Source organism: Toxorhynchites rutilus, chromosome 3 (assembly GCF_029784135.1).
Source record: "Toxorhynchites rutilus septentrionalis strain SRP chromosome 3, ASM2978413v1, whole genome shotgun sequence".
NCBI classification, from domain to species: Eukaryota; Metazoa; Arthropoda; class Insecta; order Diptera; family Culicidae; genus Toxorhynchites; species Toxorhynchites rutilus.
Genome location: NC_073746.1, coordinates 212,210,873 through 212,228,873, shown reverse-complemented (window position 1 = coordinate 212,228,873; position 18,001 = coordinate 212,210,873). Strand labels below are relative to the sequence as shown.

Sequence of the window (18,001 nt, the reverse complement as noted above, 5' to 3'; positions counted from 1 at the left end):
TTGGATTCGTTCAAAATCGATCAAACCAACGATGTGCTGTGTGAATCGTCACAGTATCGGGTCCATAAGCTACACGAACTTTTTCGGCCGCCTTCGTTGCAGTTTTACCTCGCAGGTAGTAAAAACGTAAAATATGGCGAATTTTTTGCTTGGTGGACTCCATCTTTGACGGACTATAACTTGAGACTGAAAAGGACAATCACAACACTGTCAAAACGACACTTGTAGCACAGATTGTCGTCTTTAAATAGCCGTATAGTATGACCCGATGCGATAAGTACAACACAAGATATGTTTAAGTGTTGCCATATATTGACAATATACGACATTCCTTTTTCCCCAACCCAATATTACCAATACCGAACACAATTATCAGTTTTACTCATCGGTAAAACATATTATTTTAGTATACAGAAAACAGATTTGAAATAGAAAAGGTAATTTTATTTTATAATTTTTACTTTCTGAGTGTTTATTCAACCCATTACGAATTTTAATTGGACTACAACACCTAATACTATATGTAAAGCATATGAGAAATCACTTTTTCTAATATTTTTTCACTTTTCCAATTTTTCTCGCTGTATAAACTTTCTCTGGGTGAAAATGTACACAACAACACAGACAGCTTAAACCAAACGACCCGTTTCCGAGCGGGAACACACCTTGGTTATTATTTATGGAAATTGAAACAAATCATTTCATACATCAAGTCATTTTCAACACAACTGCTACCATATACAATTTTACACTTACACTTGTACTAAATTTTTTCACAATACATGATCGGTCATTGATATGAAATTTCACGAAGCAACCAACATTAAAGTTCCAAATTTAAATTTTATTTGAATGAATTAATCGTATCACTCACCTTACTCGCAATATAAAAATTCCCCCGACTTGCATATACAAATATATACCAATTTCCCCCGGGCATCTTGGTTTTCATGTCTCTGTTAGGGAACACATTTTGGTGTGAACAAAAGCTCCCCCTACTTTCATGTATTTGCAACGCCGATATCCCTCTGGCAGCTTGGTTTTGATGTCTCTGTTAGGGAACCGCAGCATGTGCTGTCAATTTCGACCAATCAGAAGTGGGTATTTCCGTTAGGATAGGTGTTGAGATTTTTTAATTGTTCGATAGTTATTTTCATGACATATATAATTTTCTTCAATATAAAAAAATGTTATCAAGTGCCGAAATCGATTAACGCAAAAATTTCATCAATCCATCATTAAATCATAGAGAAATAAGCGTTTGAAATTGGACAATTTTCACGATGTGCTCGATTTTCTATTTTTAATTTGTACCCCAATATGTTCCCGAAAGATGTAATCCTACGTCAAAAAGTCGGTTATCCATTACTTAATAAAGTGAGTCAGTATCATGTTTACAGAAAAAGTTGTATTGTTCCTCGTTGCAATCGTCAAGCAAAATTATGTAGAATACCTGGATCTGAATTTGATGTCCAAAAATATATATAAATTGATAAAAATAAGGTACACCGGGGCAAGTTGAAACGATTTTTTCGAAGTTCAACTTGAAAGTTATCTTAAAAATCACAAAATCACTAAATTGAAATCTGTTTGCAGCATATACAAGGTATAACAGATAACTTTCGATAAAAATAAGGATACACACTGGATGCTTCGAAAAATACCAATTTTTTAAATGTTTAGTTTTCATATGCATTGTTTCCCGTTGTCTCGTAGAGCGGGGTGAATTGAAACGCGGAACCATCATGTACGGTTTTGCTTCTTGAACTATCTACAACTGATTTATAAAACACTAAATTGAAAGAATTACATATAAACATTTGGAAAAAGGGTTTTGGTACACGTGAGATGTGGGGGAGTAGTCTAATACATACAAAAGGACACTACATACTAGGAATTAATATACGAAACAATAACATCAAGAATACTATTTTAGACGGTTTCATGTCAGAATAGATTTCATGCCACTCGAAACGAACTTTATTGAGGTTTATGAGAGCATTCAAATATTCAAATATCACGTAACGTACTCAAAAAGGGAGGAGGGGATGGCTTGTGGAACCTTGTTTAGGAATAAATTCAACTAAACCTAAACATTGTTATGCAAATGACCATTTATTACATATCATGTAGGGAAGCGGGAGTTTAAAATAGTAAAAAAATGCTTTACGTAGTATTTGAACAACCCCTAGTTGCAAAATTTACAAATTTTACTTTACTACCTGAATTATATAGAGCATACGTCCGTCATCTGCAGCAATGTTTTAAAAATAATCGATTTTCGCTGGTTTCAACTTACCCCAGGTTTGGAAAAACATGGGGTGAGTTTAAATGTTCAGAGCTATACGGAAAATGATTTTTCAGTTTAGTTTTCAAAACAACTATTATCCCTAATTAATTATCCCTATTTGATTACCTGACGTGCGATTCTGGCGATATTCAAAATCAGTGTTTTTGGACGGATTCAGTTAGCGCGCGAAAATTTTTGTTTTGATTTCACGAAACAAGAAACAGTAAAAAAGGGGCGGATTGCGTTAATGCATTCCAATATTCTGGTAATGGTTGTCATAAGATGGGTTGATAGATACTGTTTACTTTATATATTTTTCTCGCGTCAATTCATCATTCCTAGTAAAAGTTAAGATTTCCGTTTTAACTTACCCCGAATTTCAACTTGCCCCGGTGTACCTTATATACAATTACTACTGTCTCATGTCTATTTCATGGCATCATTCTATAACTAAAAGCTATTTTTTAATTCCAGATCTCCCCGAAAAGTCCTACTTTATTGCTGAAAATTCAATTCAGCTGTCGTCGCTTGAGGGTCAGGTTAACATCTCCAGCGATCGTTATGGCTCGAAGCTGCTAGCTAGTGAAATCATATCCTCGGGATCAGTATTCCTAGAGATTGTGGACTTGTTAAATTTACTCGAAAGCCAAAACTGCTCCGGAGTTTACAACGGCTCGTGCTGGAGTCGAAATGAGACCCTGAGTAATTGGAAGTACTACGCAAAAATGTCTTCTCGGAAAATAATATCGCAATTGGAACTACAGAATATAACACATCTGATGACGTTCGAAATGCGTCAGAAATTCAGTCTGAATGGCAGCGAACAGTTGTTGAATTTGAAACCGATCGCCAGCTCTAATATGGTCACGAACATTACCACAGTCTACCATTTGAACGGTTACGCGAAACAAGATGAGTCGCGACTGAAATTGGGTACTATTTTTTTCTGCGCGAAAGAATTCGAAAGTCGTCATCCAGATTTTGGACACCGCCACAGACCGGTTTATTATGGTAACGATTACACTGAAATGTATTGGCAGATCAAGCCGGAACCGTGGGTCGCTGCCGGGCTGACCGTTTCTTCGTTGGGAATCTTATTTTGCCTGGCAATATTGATCTTCCTGCTTGTTCGCGTTTGTATGGATGATGTCTTGGAAGGTAATCCAATGAGCAGTATATTGCTGTTGGTGAGTTTGATTTTTCAATTCGGATCCTTCGTCCCGTTCGGTTTGGAATACACGGGCTATATGCCGGATCTCCTGCATAAACCCGATACTATGTTGACGTGGAACACATTGTGCACAATAAAAATATTCCTCGTTTCGATAAGCTACTGTACCACATTTTCGTTGCTGCTCTGTCGAGCCATCATGCTTGCATCCATCGGAAGTGAAGGAGGATTCCTGTCCCATGTCAACGGTTATCTACAGAGTGTAATCTGTGTCTTCAGCACTTTGGTGCAACTTGGCCTTTCTGTTCAGCTGATCATCGTCTTACATGCGAAGGCCCACTCAATGTCTTGTAATGAGATTTATTTTGGCAATTGGTTCTGGGCGGTAATCTCATACGATGGATTGTTACTGGCGGCTCTGGTTCTCCTATCACCCTTCATATTTAGATCGCAGAGAAACTACCGCGAAGGGTTGCTTCTAGTCACAGGATCGATGCTTTGCCTAGTGATTTGGTCAATATGGATACCGTTAAGTATGTTGGGTTACGAATGGCGGGAAGCTGCCGTCTCTCTTGGGTTAACTGCTACGGCACTTGCCGTGTTAGTAGGGATAATGGTTCCGAGATGCTTTCTGATGATACGAAGTATTGCAAGATCGGATCTTGTTCAAGCGCTTCCTTCATTAACTTCCCTTGCGTTTTCGCAAGCGAACCAGTACATTTCGGAACAGGTAACGCATCATTTCATTATAATTTATGGACAAGAAATATAAAGCTATTCACTTCAGAGCGTCTATGAATGTGTGAATCCAGCAATGCGCCAACAGCGATCGATGACGACGGAAACTTTTATGGACCACGGCGTGGACGATCCTTACATGGCAACTAGTGAGATACCTACCTTGCCACTGCGAGGTAATCGACGAATGCAGGACGTGAGTGAACATGGAACGGCCAATTTCTATGGGATCAGTAATCCGTACAACTGTTCAGACTCGTTCAACTCCGAAATTTCGCCAAACAAAATAACTCGGTTTTAGTTGTACCTTTTATAACCTTTTTATCGTGAAAAACACTCCAAAGAATTAACTTTTAAGAGACATGTGCTGTTCGAAAAACTGTACAATCTATCAATCTAGTCAAGGGTACTGCGCGAATGACTTATTGTGTCTGAGTTTTGTATTTTAAGTTATTTATTGTAGTTTTAAAAGATGAATACCGCAAATACCACATAAAATTTTGTTGCTTTACAATCGAAATATTTGAAATTGTGGTTATTTAGAAAGAAATTGACCTAAATTGAGTCTACGTGCCCATTTTGTATTAGGGGATATAAGTATAAGGTTTGTCAGTTCGTAATACACCCATACCTCGTTTTACGATCGAGATACGTTCTTCGGCCGCTAAGAAAAAGCCGTATAATGATGAATCAATAAACGGTTAATAACGATCGATGTGCAGTATGACTCTCATGTCGTCTAAAGACGACGCTCGTACACACAGCTCATCGCGGATATCATCTATAGACGACACACGTACACACAGGTCGTCGCGCGGATGTAGTGAAAGGGTTAAAGGCATCTAGAGAGGTCGAAATGCACCACATTCAATCACAACTGTAGATAGTAACATTATCTCGTAAAGAAGGAGACTTGTATTATTATTTAAATCGTTTATTTTTACAGGCTCAGTTACATAGGTTTAAAGGAGCCGAACTCCTTACTGTATTGTTACTAGTATATAAACATTTTTCCTTAATTCTAATGTTAATAATATAGGAAACCGATTACTCGCGGTCGACTCGAGTTTAGAAGGGTGACATATTTTCTTCAGGAAAAGGAGGGGATATGAGGATATATTGACAATGATCACACTCACACTCTCAATCACACTCTCAATCACACTCATCACACTCAATTCTTAAACCTATCTTATATCTAATATGTATTTACATTTCATCTTATTCTTAAGAAGGGATCCGATCTCTCACAAAGGAAAAGGAAAAGAAAAAACTAAGGGTGTAAGGACAATCACACACGAAGATCGATAGCTTTAAGGAATACATATATTTGGGACATGTAATCAAGGTCTAACCGAGCCAACACGTCTCTCACCGGCATCATGGGCTGCCTTCCTCGGGCCCGAAGGGTGACTACTAAATTCAATCTGGCGACAAGATACAGCTCGCAAGACCAAACAACGTGCTCGATGTCGTGGTAACCTTGGCCACAAACACAAAGATTGTTGTCGGCAAGATTAATACGAAAGAGTAGCGCATCTAACGAACAGTGATTGGACATGAGTCGGGAGAAGGTGCGAATAAAGTCCCGACTCAAGTCCAGACTTTTGAACCATGGTTTGAGGCTAACCTTAGGGATAATCGAGTGGAGCCACCGGCCCAATTCATCTTCGTTCTATTTGCGTTGCCAGTTAACTATGGTATTTTTGCGGACTAAAGAATAAAATTCATTGAAGGCGATTTGACGTTGATAAATATCGCCTTCAATTGCACCTACCTTTGCTAATGAGTCAGCCCTCTCATTACCCGGAATTGAGCAATGTGAAGGGACCCAGACAAAGTTAATGACATAACAGCGTCTGGATAAAGCACTCAAAATTTCTCGTATTCTCTCAAGGAAGTACGGCGAGTGCTTTTCCGGCCTCACTGAACGGATAGCTTCGACAGAGCTAAGACTATCCGTTACAATGTAATAGTGTTCAACAGGTCGTGAGGCGACGCTGTCCAGCGCCCAGTGTATAGCTGCCAATTCAGCAATATACACTGAGCAAGGATTCTGAAGACTGTGTGAGGTGCTAAAAAATTCGTTGAACACTCCAAATCCTGTGGACTCATTCATAGAGGACCCATCAGTAAAGTACATATTATCACAATTGATATCCCCATACTTTGCATCGAAGATCGTTGGAACGATCCTCGATCGAAGATAGTCTGATGTTCCATGGATATCCTGCTTCATGGACAGATCAAAATGCACAGAGGAATTGATGTAGTCAGGAAAACAAACACGGTTGGGAATATACGAATAAGGATTAACCTGCATGGAGACGAATTCATGATATGAGCTCATGAATCCAGAATGAAAATTTAGCTCGATCAGCTGCTCAAAATTTCCGATCACCAATGGGTTCATAACCTTACACCGGATGAGGAACCGAAGAGATAATAAATTGAAGCGATCTTTTAGTGGGAGTAGGCCTGCCAAAACCTCGAGACTCATGGTATGCGTTGAGGGCATACATCCCAACGCGATACGGAGACAAAGATACTGAATTCGCTCGAGTTTAATGAGGTGTGTTTTGGCAGCTGATTGAAAACAGAAACTGCCATACTCCATCACTGAGAGAATAGTTGTTCGATACAACATTATAAGATCTTCGGGATGGGCTCCCCACCAGGTGCCGGTAATTGTACGGAGAAAGTTTATTCTTTGTTGACATTTTTTACTCAGATACCTAATATAGGCCCCCCAAGTACATTTAGAGTCGAACCAGACCCCAAGATACTTGAATGACATAGCATGAGTGATCGGTTTACCCAAAAGTTGAAGCTTTGGTTTTGCTGGTTTATGCTTCCTAGAAAAAACCACCATCTCTGTTTTCTCCGTGGAGAATTCGATCCCTAGCCCAATGGCCCAGGTTGAAAAATTGTTCAAAGTATCTTGTAAGGATTCTTGCAGGTCGGATTCGTTTGATCCTACGACAGACACCACTCCATCATCTGCAAGTTGTCTTAGGCTGCAATTTTGTGTAAGGCAATTGTCAATGTCGCTTACGTAGAAGTTGTACAAAAGGGGGCTTAAACATGAGCCCTGGGGGAGTCCCATGTAAGAGACCCGACTTACTGCCGAATCTCCGTGAGAAAAGTTCAGATGTTTCTCACAAAGCAAGTTATATAACATATTATTCAATAGAGGCGGCAGACCCCGAGATTGTAATTTGTCTGACAAAACCTCTATTGAAACAGAATCAAAGGCCCCCTTTATGTCCAAGAATACTGAAGCCATTTGTTTTTTTTTGGGCGTAAGCCATTTGAATTTCTGAAGAAAGCAACGCAAGACAATCATTCGTCCCCTTGCCCCTGCGGAACCCATATTGTGTATCTGAGAGTAAGCCATTCGTTTCAACCCAACGATCAAGGCGAAACAAGATCATTTTCTCCAACAATTTCCGTATACAAGACAGCATTGCTATTGGGCGGTACGAATTGAAGTCGGACGCGGGTTTCCCGGGTTTTTGAATAGCTATAACTCGTACTTGTCTCCAATCATCTGGAACAATATTATGCTCCAGAAACCGATTGAATAAGTTCAACAAGCGATGTTTCGCCACATCAGGGAGATTTTTCAGCAAGTTGAACTTAATTCTATCCGATCCCGGAGCAGAATTGTTACATGAAAGGAGAGCAAGAGAGAATTCTACCATCGAAAACTCGGAATCAAGATCGCACCTATCTTGTGGTATATCTCGAATAATTCTTTGCACTGGAGCGGAATCGGGACAAACCTTTCGTGCAAAATTAAAAATCCATCGATGTGAATATTCCTCGCTTTCATTGGATGAAGAGCGATTTCTCATGTTTCGAGTCACTTTCCATAATTTTTTCATTGACGTTTCTCGTGATAAACCTCCCACGAAATTTCGCCAATAAGCACGTTTTTTCCCTTTGATCAAGTTTTTAAATTGATTTTCAAGGTCCAAATACGTTTGAAAATTCTCAATGGTTCCACGTTTCCGAAAAGCTTTAAATACATTCGATTTATCTCCATAAAGCTTGGAACACTGGCCATCCCACCATGGATTGGGAGGCCTTCGACGAATAGTGGAACCTGTGATGGGTTTCGTTTGAGCGCGAACCGCGCTGTCATAGATCAAACGAGAAATGAAGTTATACTCCTCCAATGGAGGCAAACCATCTCTGGAATTGATGGCTAGAGCAATCGCGTCCGCATATTTTTTCCAGTCAATGTGTCTTGTGAGGTCGTATGCCATGTTTATTGATTCAGAAGAATTCAACCCATTGGTGATAGAAATTTTGATTGGCAAGTGATCACTACCGTTGGGATCCTGGATTACATTCCACTTGCAATCTAACGATAGTTAATTCGAGCAAAGCGAGAGGTCAAGAGCACTTGGTTTAGCAGGAGGTTTAGGTACACGTGTTGTTTCCCCAGTGTTCAAAACGGTCATATTGAAGCTGTTATAAAGGTCATATATCAACGATGAACGATTATCGTCGTACGGTTCCCCCCAGGCAGTTCCGTGAGAGTTGAAGTCTCCCAAGATCAATCGTGGCTCAGGAAGGAGTGAGCACATGTCAACAAGTTGCTTGCGGCTAACCGCAGCTCTCGGAGGCCAATACAAGCTGACTATACAAAGGTCTTTGCCTCTGATGTTTGCATGACAAGCAACAGCTTCGATCCCTCCAATAGGTGGAAGGTCAATTCTAAAAAATGAGTGACACTTATTGATCCCCAATAGTACCCCTCCGTATCTGTCATCGCGGTCCAAGCGTATTATATTAAAATCGTGGAAAGAGAGATCATTTTGAGAAGAGAGCCAGGTTTCGGATAGAGCAAAAACATCACAATTGAGTTTATGAATTAGAAATTTGAATGTATCCAATTTAGGGATAAGACTACGACAATTCCACTGTAAAACAGTGATATCTCCGACCTCTCTATTTAAATTAGACATCAAGAGAGATAATCATTGCAAGGAGGGGCCATGTTTGCATCAATTGCTGCAAAATTGTCTTTAGTACTGGAAGCATTGCGGTGACAATGGTTCTGATGGAGTCGGAAACATTAAAACACGTGAAGATTTAATCCACAAGGTCAGACAACTTTATAAATCCCGATTGGGAAGTTGAACTTGACGGAAAAACAGGGACAGTTGGGGTTTTTGATGTCCCCTCGAGTGCTGGGTCGTTCGAAGGTGAACTATTACCACGGAGGCCAGGAGGGACCTGATTTTGCTTATCCGCTGCACTCGATTTTTTGGGCAAGCTAACAGGGGGTATCACCGGAGGGACTTGTCCTTGAACTTTGGGAGTGGTCACATTTTTGCGCCGGGGATTCCCTTGAGAAATAAACGGCGTGCCCCCGTTAGCTGTATCCGCTTCCATTTCTTCAACTGGCAACGTAGCGAAGACATTGTGTGTATTGATTGGTTGTTGTTCTTGAGCCAGTGGAGAAGCGCCCATCAAAATTTCTGCGAAAGTGCGTTTAGAGCGTTCCCTCAAAGAGCGCTTCTGTTTCTCCCAGCGAGCCTTGTATGTTTCACAAGCTGAGAGCACGTGTGGGGATCCCCCGCAATATGGACACTTATGCTCAGTCGCACTGCAGGATTTCCCCTCATGTTGTTCTCCGCAAGTGGCACATCGTTCTTTATTGGCACAATAAGCAGCCGTGTGACCAACTGACTTGCACTTTAGACAAGTCATTGGCTTTGGAATAAAAAGTCGCACGGCTAACCTCAATTTATCTACCATCCGGTAGTCAGGGAGAGCTGAACCAGCGAAGGTGACTCGAAACGAGTTGGACGGCGTAAATTTCTTTTCTTCTCCTTCATGGGAGACTGTTCCGAGCTGGCGGCAACCCAAGATCTTAACAGTCGTCGAGGGCAGTTTTTTAAAACGGCCGGTACCTTCACTCGTAATGTATTCGCACGTCAAGCCCGTTTCGGTTATCACACCCTCAATTTCGACTATGTGAGAGGGAATGTAGACCCGATACTCAATTGTAAAATGCTGATCGACAACAATCTTGTTTGCGTCTTTTCGATCATTCACGACAACTCGCAATTTGTTTGGTCTAACCTTCGAAATTTCCGAAACGGAGGTATACCTTGCCAGATCTTTCGCGATCTGCATGACTCTCAACGCCTTTCCATTTGGCTTAGGCCTGAAGAAAACAACCCAGGGACCAGTTCCGGGCGCATCTTCTGGATAGACCTTTACACGGGGAGTGGGAATAACAGGGGGGGAAGGCGAGGACGGGGATTGAGAGTGGGAAGGCGAAGGTTGAGAAGGAGCGGGAAGAACAGAGGGAGAAGACGAGGTTGAAGGTAGAGTGGGATCGTTAAGGGCAGATGGGAGATTTGCTAGTTTTTTGGAGGGAGGCTTGGTAGGGTTAGCTGACTCGTCCCCAGAAGAAGTATCTTCCGTATTTGGTACGCGTTTGAGTGACTTTTTTTTATCACTTAGGAGGGAACTAGAGTCAGAGACCTCCATATCCGAAGGTCCGCCACCCTCTGCCATTTTAAAATTGGCACTTATATTCTAAGTATTTTTTTTAAAATAATATTTCACAATAATAATAATTCACAAAAACAAACAAAAAAAAATTATAATTAATAAATATTTTCTCTCACTATATTCAATCTTATTCACCTATGAACGCACTCCAGTGCAGATGAACGGGAGCGTGCTGAAAGCTCGTTGGTGGTGGGAATGTGCCTACGACACCACTACACACAGTCGTCGGTGAAAGCTTACCCGCACTGTCACTGTTGGCACGATGACTCGGCGAAATCTCCAATGTCGACGAAGCAGCGACAAAACAAAAACCAATGCTTGGCTTTCCGAGGATGAAAGCCTCTATCCACTTGCAGGCAGAGCACTTCACTCACTATCCAGATAGCGAAATGAACTCTTCAGCGGCAAAAAAAAACAACAATCACGCGGTAACCGATAACGGAACTTGGACGCGACTTTCCTTCGTCTGGTTACTTCGGGCAATGCTACTAAAAAAAATGAGGAGACTTGTACTTGGGGATTATTCCACGCAGCGAATGACGTGAGATAGCCCAAGTCACTCGTATTGCTCTATTATAGCCGGCGAATGTGATGAAAAACACACCTCGAATGAACATCGATGAACTTTTGCGGTAGGGGAAGTGGGGGCATAGTGGTCACCCTAAGGAATATGTCCATTTCCAGCGCTCATATACCGATTTAAAAACCGTTTTGCAAAGAATATTATAGTTCAACTCGTTGTTCTTCAAGATAGCAAACGGCTTTTACTATAAAAGAAAAAAAGGTGAAGAATCGAACTTATTTTTTGCTTGTAGGTAAAGTGGTCACCTAGTGGGGGCAAAATGATCACCCGCACGTATCAAGCTAAATGGGATAGATTTATGCGTTTTTTTCGTTTAAATTTGTTTAAATTATATTTGTTATAGTAGGTACATGTATGAAATAAGCTTGGCCTATTCACCTAAAGTCTCAATTTAAATTTTATCTTGCATACAAAAACGTAGTAAGAAAAAAATAACGTTCCGCATCATGAGGCTTGGTTTTGTTGGAGTGGCATATTTATCCAGGGTCAAAGCCACAAAAGGATCTTCTTCGAGAGCAGAATGTGATGAGGTATATCATTTTAAGTAAACAGAACATTGTAAGTTGTAATTCACCTATGACCACTTTGCCCCTAAACATGAAAATAATTTCTATGCTAATTAATCGCTAAGATTAAACAAAATATCTGTTCACCTCTCCTAGAATATGTGAACAGTCATCCAAACTGATGATTTGTCCAACATATCAGATTGAATCAACTAAATTTCATGAGAAATTCCTTAGATACCATGCGCGCAGAGCTACGGCCGAATGGCATGTGAAGGTTTTAGAGTGCAATAAAGGTTTCTATAGTGGTTAGACTCTCCACCCTTCTCTCTAAGGGGGGGCTGCCATACAAATGAAACACAAATTTCTGCATTACTCGAGAATTAATCAAGCAAATGAAACCAAATTTGGCATGTGAAGGTTTTAGAGTGCAATAAATGTTTCTATAGTGGTAGACTCTCCACCCCCCTCTCTAAGGGGGGCTGCAATACAAATGAAACTAAAATCTCTGCATTACTCGAGAATTAATCAAGCAAATGGAACCAAATTTTGCATGTTGAGGTTTTAGGGTGCAATAAATGATTCTAGGGTGGTTAGATACTCCTCCCCCTTTTCTTAGGTGGGGCTGCCATCAAAATGAAACACAAATTTCTGCATAACTCGAGAATTAATCACGCAAATGAAACCAAATTTGGCATGTGGAGGTTTTAGGGTGCAATAAATGTTTTTACGGTGGTGAGACACTCCACCCTCTTCTCTAAGGGGGAACTGCCACACAAATGAATGACAAATTTCTGCATAATTCGAAAAATAATCACGCAAATGGAGCTAAATTTGTCATGCGAGTGTTTTAAGGGACACGAAACGTTTCCATGATGAATAGATACTCCTCCCTTCTCTCTGAGGGGGTGGGAGGGACTGCCATACAAATTTCTGTATAATTCAAGAACTAATCCAGCAAACTGAACCAAATTTGGCATGTGGAGGTTTTTGTGGGCAAGAAACATTTCTAAGGTGGTTCAACACTCCTCCCACCTTTCTGAGGAAGGGGGGGGGATCTACCATAGAAATGAAACAGAAATTCCTGAATAACTCGAGAACTTATCAAGCACAATTTGGAATGTGAGGGTTTTTGGGTATGAGAAATGTTTCTATGATGGTATGACACCCCTCCAAACAATACAATTGAAAATTTGAAAAAAAGTGATAAAAGTTTTGTTAGAAATATTAGGAAAATTTATAGTAAAAGGTAAATTCAACGGGGTCGATCAAAAGATCAATCAATAAACAGTTCTGCGATTGGACCCATGAACTTGCTCATAGTAAGAAAATGTGAATGTTTGAAGGTATTGATAACAAAAAACAAATTTTGGATGGGACGAAGTTTGCAGAGTCAGCTAGTATTTAATATTTCTCCCCTTGATTTGATCAGACCATATATTGGATGATCATTCACTTTCTTGCAAAAACATTACATTCATGTAGTTTATTTTACTTGTAAACATTTAACTCGCGCCGTTTTCTGTTGATCCTTTTTTTATTGAGCTTCAATTGAGTTACATCTAGTGTAACGGAGAGTTATATCCATCTTTTAGCATATGAGTTTTATTATAAAACAGGCGAGTTTTATAACCGGAAGAAGAGATGTTGAAGTTATTCTCAATTTCTGTTTACCCTCAACGATGTTCAGAGAGCGTCAAAACAAGTCCTTCGACACTCGTAAAAACCTCACAAATCTACAATAGGAAACAAATGTATTTCGAAACAGAGATTTACTAATTCCAATGAAAGTAAATTTACGTGTGATTTGGCATTTCTAATGGGTTCGAATGATTTCTGATTCATATTCTAAGCACTTTCTCTACTCATAAATGCATATTTCTTGCCTTAATAGATTGGTTATTAAAAGTGCTACACCAAAGTTCTGTCAGACCAAAGCAATTGGTAACAAAAAGCAGCGAGTTCTCGGACGGAAAATCAAATTTAAAAGAATCAACTTAGGCCGCTTCACAAGATTTTAAATAACTTTTGTCAAACACTCCAGAAAATTAAACGAAATGCCCGAGCGGCATTGTAACCCAGCGGCACCTTTGCCCCATAGTGGAGGCAAAGGTGCGCACCATACAGGGCTAAAGTGCGCACTTATTGAATTCAACTTCTGAGATAACTTATACCAAAAATAAATGATTTATCATCAGAAGCGGGAGAAGGGTCATTACCAGAGAGTGTAGGCACCATCCAGTGGGGAGGAGGGGGGTGTTGTGTGATGTTTTATGGGTGGAGATGGGTGAGTGTTATGGTCGAACATACCACGTGGAAATTTTTGGGAGGAAGGAGACTGACAATATAAGATATCTGAAAATGCCCAACATTTTTGAAATAGATTTATTTTATTAACAAACTAGCTGACCCGGCGAACTTCGTCCCACCCACAATTGATATATTGATATAAATCGTTTCGAACACTCTAGTTCCCACAGAAATTATTTTTATGTACGTAATATATACTCGTGGTATATAATTTCTTTTTTGACATATAAACCTGATGCAGACTAAGATGCATAAATCCTGATACTGACTGTTTAAATCCGTTGCTCCATTCTTGAATAAAATCGGGAGAAACAGACACTAAATCAATTCTTCCTCATCTTGGATTTCTGTTCTGAGGATTCCGACGCTTTGCCTTGGAGCGCTGTTATGGGGTTCGAAGAGACGATGGTTCCTCACGAAGCCCAATATCTTGCTTCCTCTCCACGCGTATTCTAGAGCTTGACACTCCAGAATACATTTAAGGCGTGTTATTCGGCATAGAAATCTCAACTAAGTACTACGTTGAGAAGGCAAAAGTTCCACTGAGAACGTTAGTGCTATCCAAGAAGAAGAATATTTTCTAGCAAAGCTAACTAATCTTTTCCTCTAGTAGACTTAGTATTAGAATTAAAACTAAGTTAATCGTTGATTTGGTTCCGTTGTTAGCCATAACCGTTTGAATACGCAACAAGTTTTGATAATATTCTTGGAATCCATTTCCCTCCAGTAGGCTCCTCCTCCAGAAAAAGTCGGAAGATATTTGCCAAACAGAGCTTTGATCTGGATTATTGCAACTTTTATGATGAAATTTCTAAAAATCATAATCTTCTTCGCCAAATCTCTCCATCATCTTAATATTTCTTCACTGTAGAGAACAAATTAGAATCTAATAATTTTTGATTGTTTGGGGATAACATTTTTCAAAATGTATTGGATGTGCAACCTAATTCGTTCCGTTTCCACAAGATGGCTCAAGGTGCTATAAATATTCCACGGCGATATCTGGTTTTTGCTGAATCTTGAAGTGTCAACATCTGTCAAACAAATATTAATTACAAGTCTTTGAGTTTTGCACAACAAGTTCTATTTTTACTGCTTCAATGCAAGTTTCGTTGTAAATACGCACCACTTGCGGCAAGTTTTGATTTTCTATTTCCATTGGAAGAAAAGTGCAACTGAAACGCATCGAATGCTTGTGGAAGTTTATAATGACTCTGCACCTTCGGATAGATTTTGTAGGGAACTGTTTGGACGATTTAAAAAGGGTGATTTTACTGTTAAAAACATAAAGCGTCCGGGTTAACTGAAAAAAAATAAAGACGATGGATTAGGGACATTACTCGATCAAGATTCGTGTTAAACGTAAACAGAGCTTGCAGAATCATTAGGAGTAACTTGATAAGTTGTTTACATACGACTCAAAGCTGCAGAATACATCCAAAAGGCAGGAGATTGTGTTCCATACGAAATTAAATATGGCGAACGGAGATTTTGCGTGTCCGCAATGTTGCTCGAACGGTACAAAAGGAAGCATTTTTGTGTCGAATCGTTACCGGGGTCGAAAAATGGAAGTCCGGTCAACAAAAAACATCAACGCCGAAGTCGAGTATCCCCGATGTCAAAGCAATGTTCTTTATTTCGTGGGATCAAAAGGATGTGATTTACTGTGAGCTACTAAAACCCTGGTCAAACGATCAAACGATCAATGGAGGCTTCTGCAGGCAACAATTGATCCGTTTAAACGAGCTATTGCTGAAAAACGTCCAGATTATGCGACAAAACACGAGTCGATAATATTCCATCTATCCATCTATTCCTATTATTTACAGAGTAGCGAATGTGAAATTCTGGTTCACCCGCTTTATAGCTGAGAGCTTGTCATTTCCGATTACCATTCATTTCGGTCGATACAAAACGCTTTGAGTGGAATACGCTGTACACCCGCAATTGATTTTTAGCTTTTTAGCACACAGGATACTTCCTATTGGGATACAGCTGACCATTAATCAGCAACACCCCCCTAGTCTGTACCCCATATCTAGCGTGGTGCGTCTTTCTCGACTCGAGGAATCCAGGATGAAATGGTCACTAGCCGGCAGAATCATCAGCTCGTGTAGAGTTGCCATGAGCGGTACAATCCTCAGCTCTTGGTGAATGATCAGAGGGCTGCACAACCTTCGGCCCGTGTATCTGTATAGAGTATGTGTATGTATTGCCGCTATATATACAGGGATACAACGGAAGAAACATCATATTCTCATATTCTTCATATTTTCAAGCTGGAGAGGACACAATATCGTTGCTTGCGTATAGCCATGGGGTGTTTGCATTCGACACATACGATGAATCTCGATGTCTTGGCAGGAGTATCTCCACTTACTCTTCGGTTCACAGAATTATCTCACAGATTTCTCATCCGTTGCAAAATCATGAATCCATTGGTGATTGATAACTTGGAAAATCTACTCCAACTGACTCCTCAGTCAAGTTTTATGTCTTTGTACCATGAGTACCTCACCCACGACGTGCACCCTTCAACAGGCATCTCCAATCAAGTTTGCTTCCCATACTTTTGCAATTCCTCTGTCATTTTTGATCTGTCCATGCGACAAAAAATCTATGGAATTCCAATTCATCTATGCTCCAATGTTATTCCGTCAATATTTTCGGAAAAATATGGGAAAGTTAGATCTGATAAAATGTTCTTTACTGACGGTTCATTCATAAACGGGTCCACTGGCTTTGGCATTTTCAATGAAAATTCCAGTGGCTCTTTTAAACTCACAGTACTCTTACTCTTACTCTTACTCTTACTCTTACTCTTACTCTTACTCTTACTCTAACTCTTACTCTTACTCTTACTCTTACTCTTACTCTTACTCTTACTCTTACTCTTACTCTTACTCTTACTCTTACTCTTACTCTTACTCTTACTCTTACTCTTACTCTTACTCTTACTCTTACTCTTACTCTTACTCTTACTCTTACTCTTACTCTTACTCTTACTCTTACTCTTACTCTTACTCTTACTCTTACTCTTACTCTTACTCTTACTCTTACTCTTACTCTTACTCTTACTCTTACTCTTACTCTTACTCTTACTCTTACTCTTACTCTTACTCTTACTCTTACTCTTACTCTTACTCTTACTCTTACTCTTACTCTTACTCTTACTCTTACTCTTACTCTTACTCTTACTCTTACTCTTACTCTTACTCTTACTCTTACTCTTACTCTTACTCTTACTCTTACTCTTACTCTTACTCTTACTCTTACTCTTACTCTTACTCTAACTCTTACTCTTACTCTTACTCTTACTCTTACTCTTACTCTTACTCTTACTCTTACTCTTACTCTTACTCTTACTCTTACTCTTACTCTTACTCCTGGAAAAAGAAAGGTTGTCACCCTGTAAAGACTTTATAAAAGCATATCGAGTCGGACTCATTAGTTATTTACTTATTACTAGCTGACCCGGCACACTTCGTCCCGCCCAAAATTATTGTTTGGATATGAATTCTTTAGAACAAATTTCTAAACTTTTTCTCATCATAACAGGGCAGAATACAACAAATACAACAAAATGAAGACGGCTCAAAAGCGACCTTTCCTTCTTCGGATTTTGCGATCAGAAAACCGTTTGGCCTTCCTTTTTTATTTATATAGATAGGAATGCGTTATTCCGCATGAAAACCCATTTCCACCCTCAAATAAATATCAATTCCGTTAGCGCAACTAACTAACAACGGTTATCATAATGTAATTTTCGAACATATTCAATTTACCGAATTTTCCGAACTTCCTTCTGAATTTTCCGGAAACTTTCCGATTTTTCCATCCGCTATATTGATCTATGGGCAAAGACA

General features: G+C 39.8%; 1 protein-coding gene across 14 annotated transcripts in view; it reads left to right on the top strand.

Annotated features, from left to right (window-relative positions):
* LOC129776995 (protein bride of sevenless) overlaps nt 1–4,711 on the top strand; it is a 28,259-nt gene extending 23,548 nt beyond the window's left edge. For all 14 annotated transcript variants that reach the window (XM_055783013.1, XM_055783005.1, XM_055783017.1 and 11 more), the window contains exons 6-7: nt 2,765–4,191; nt 4,249–4,711. In XM_055783013.1, coding sequence (XP_055638988.1) covers nt 2,765–4,191; nt 4,249–4,500 — 1,679 coding nt within the window. In that variant the 3' untranslated portion in view covers nt 4,501–4,711. The remainder of the gene's footprint in view (nt 1–2,764; nt 4,192–4,248) is intronic.
* The last annotated feature ends 13,290 nt before the right edge of the window (nt 4,712–18,001 follow it).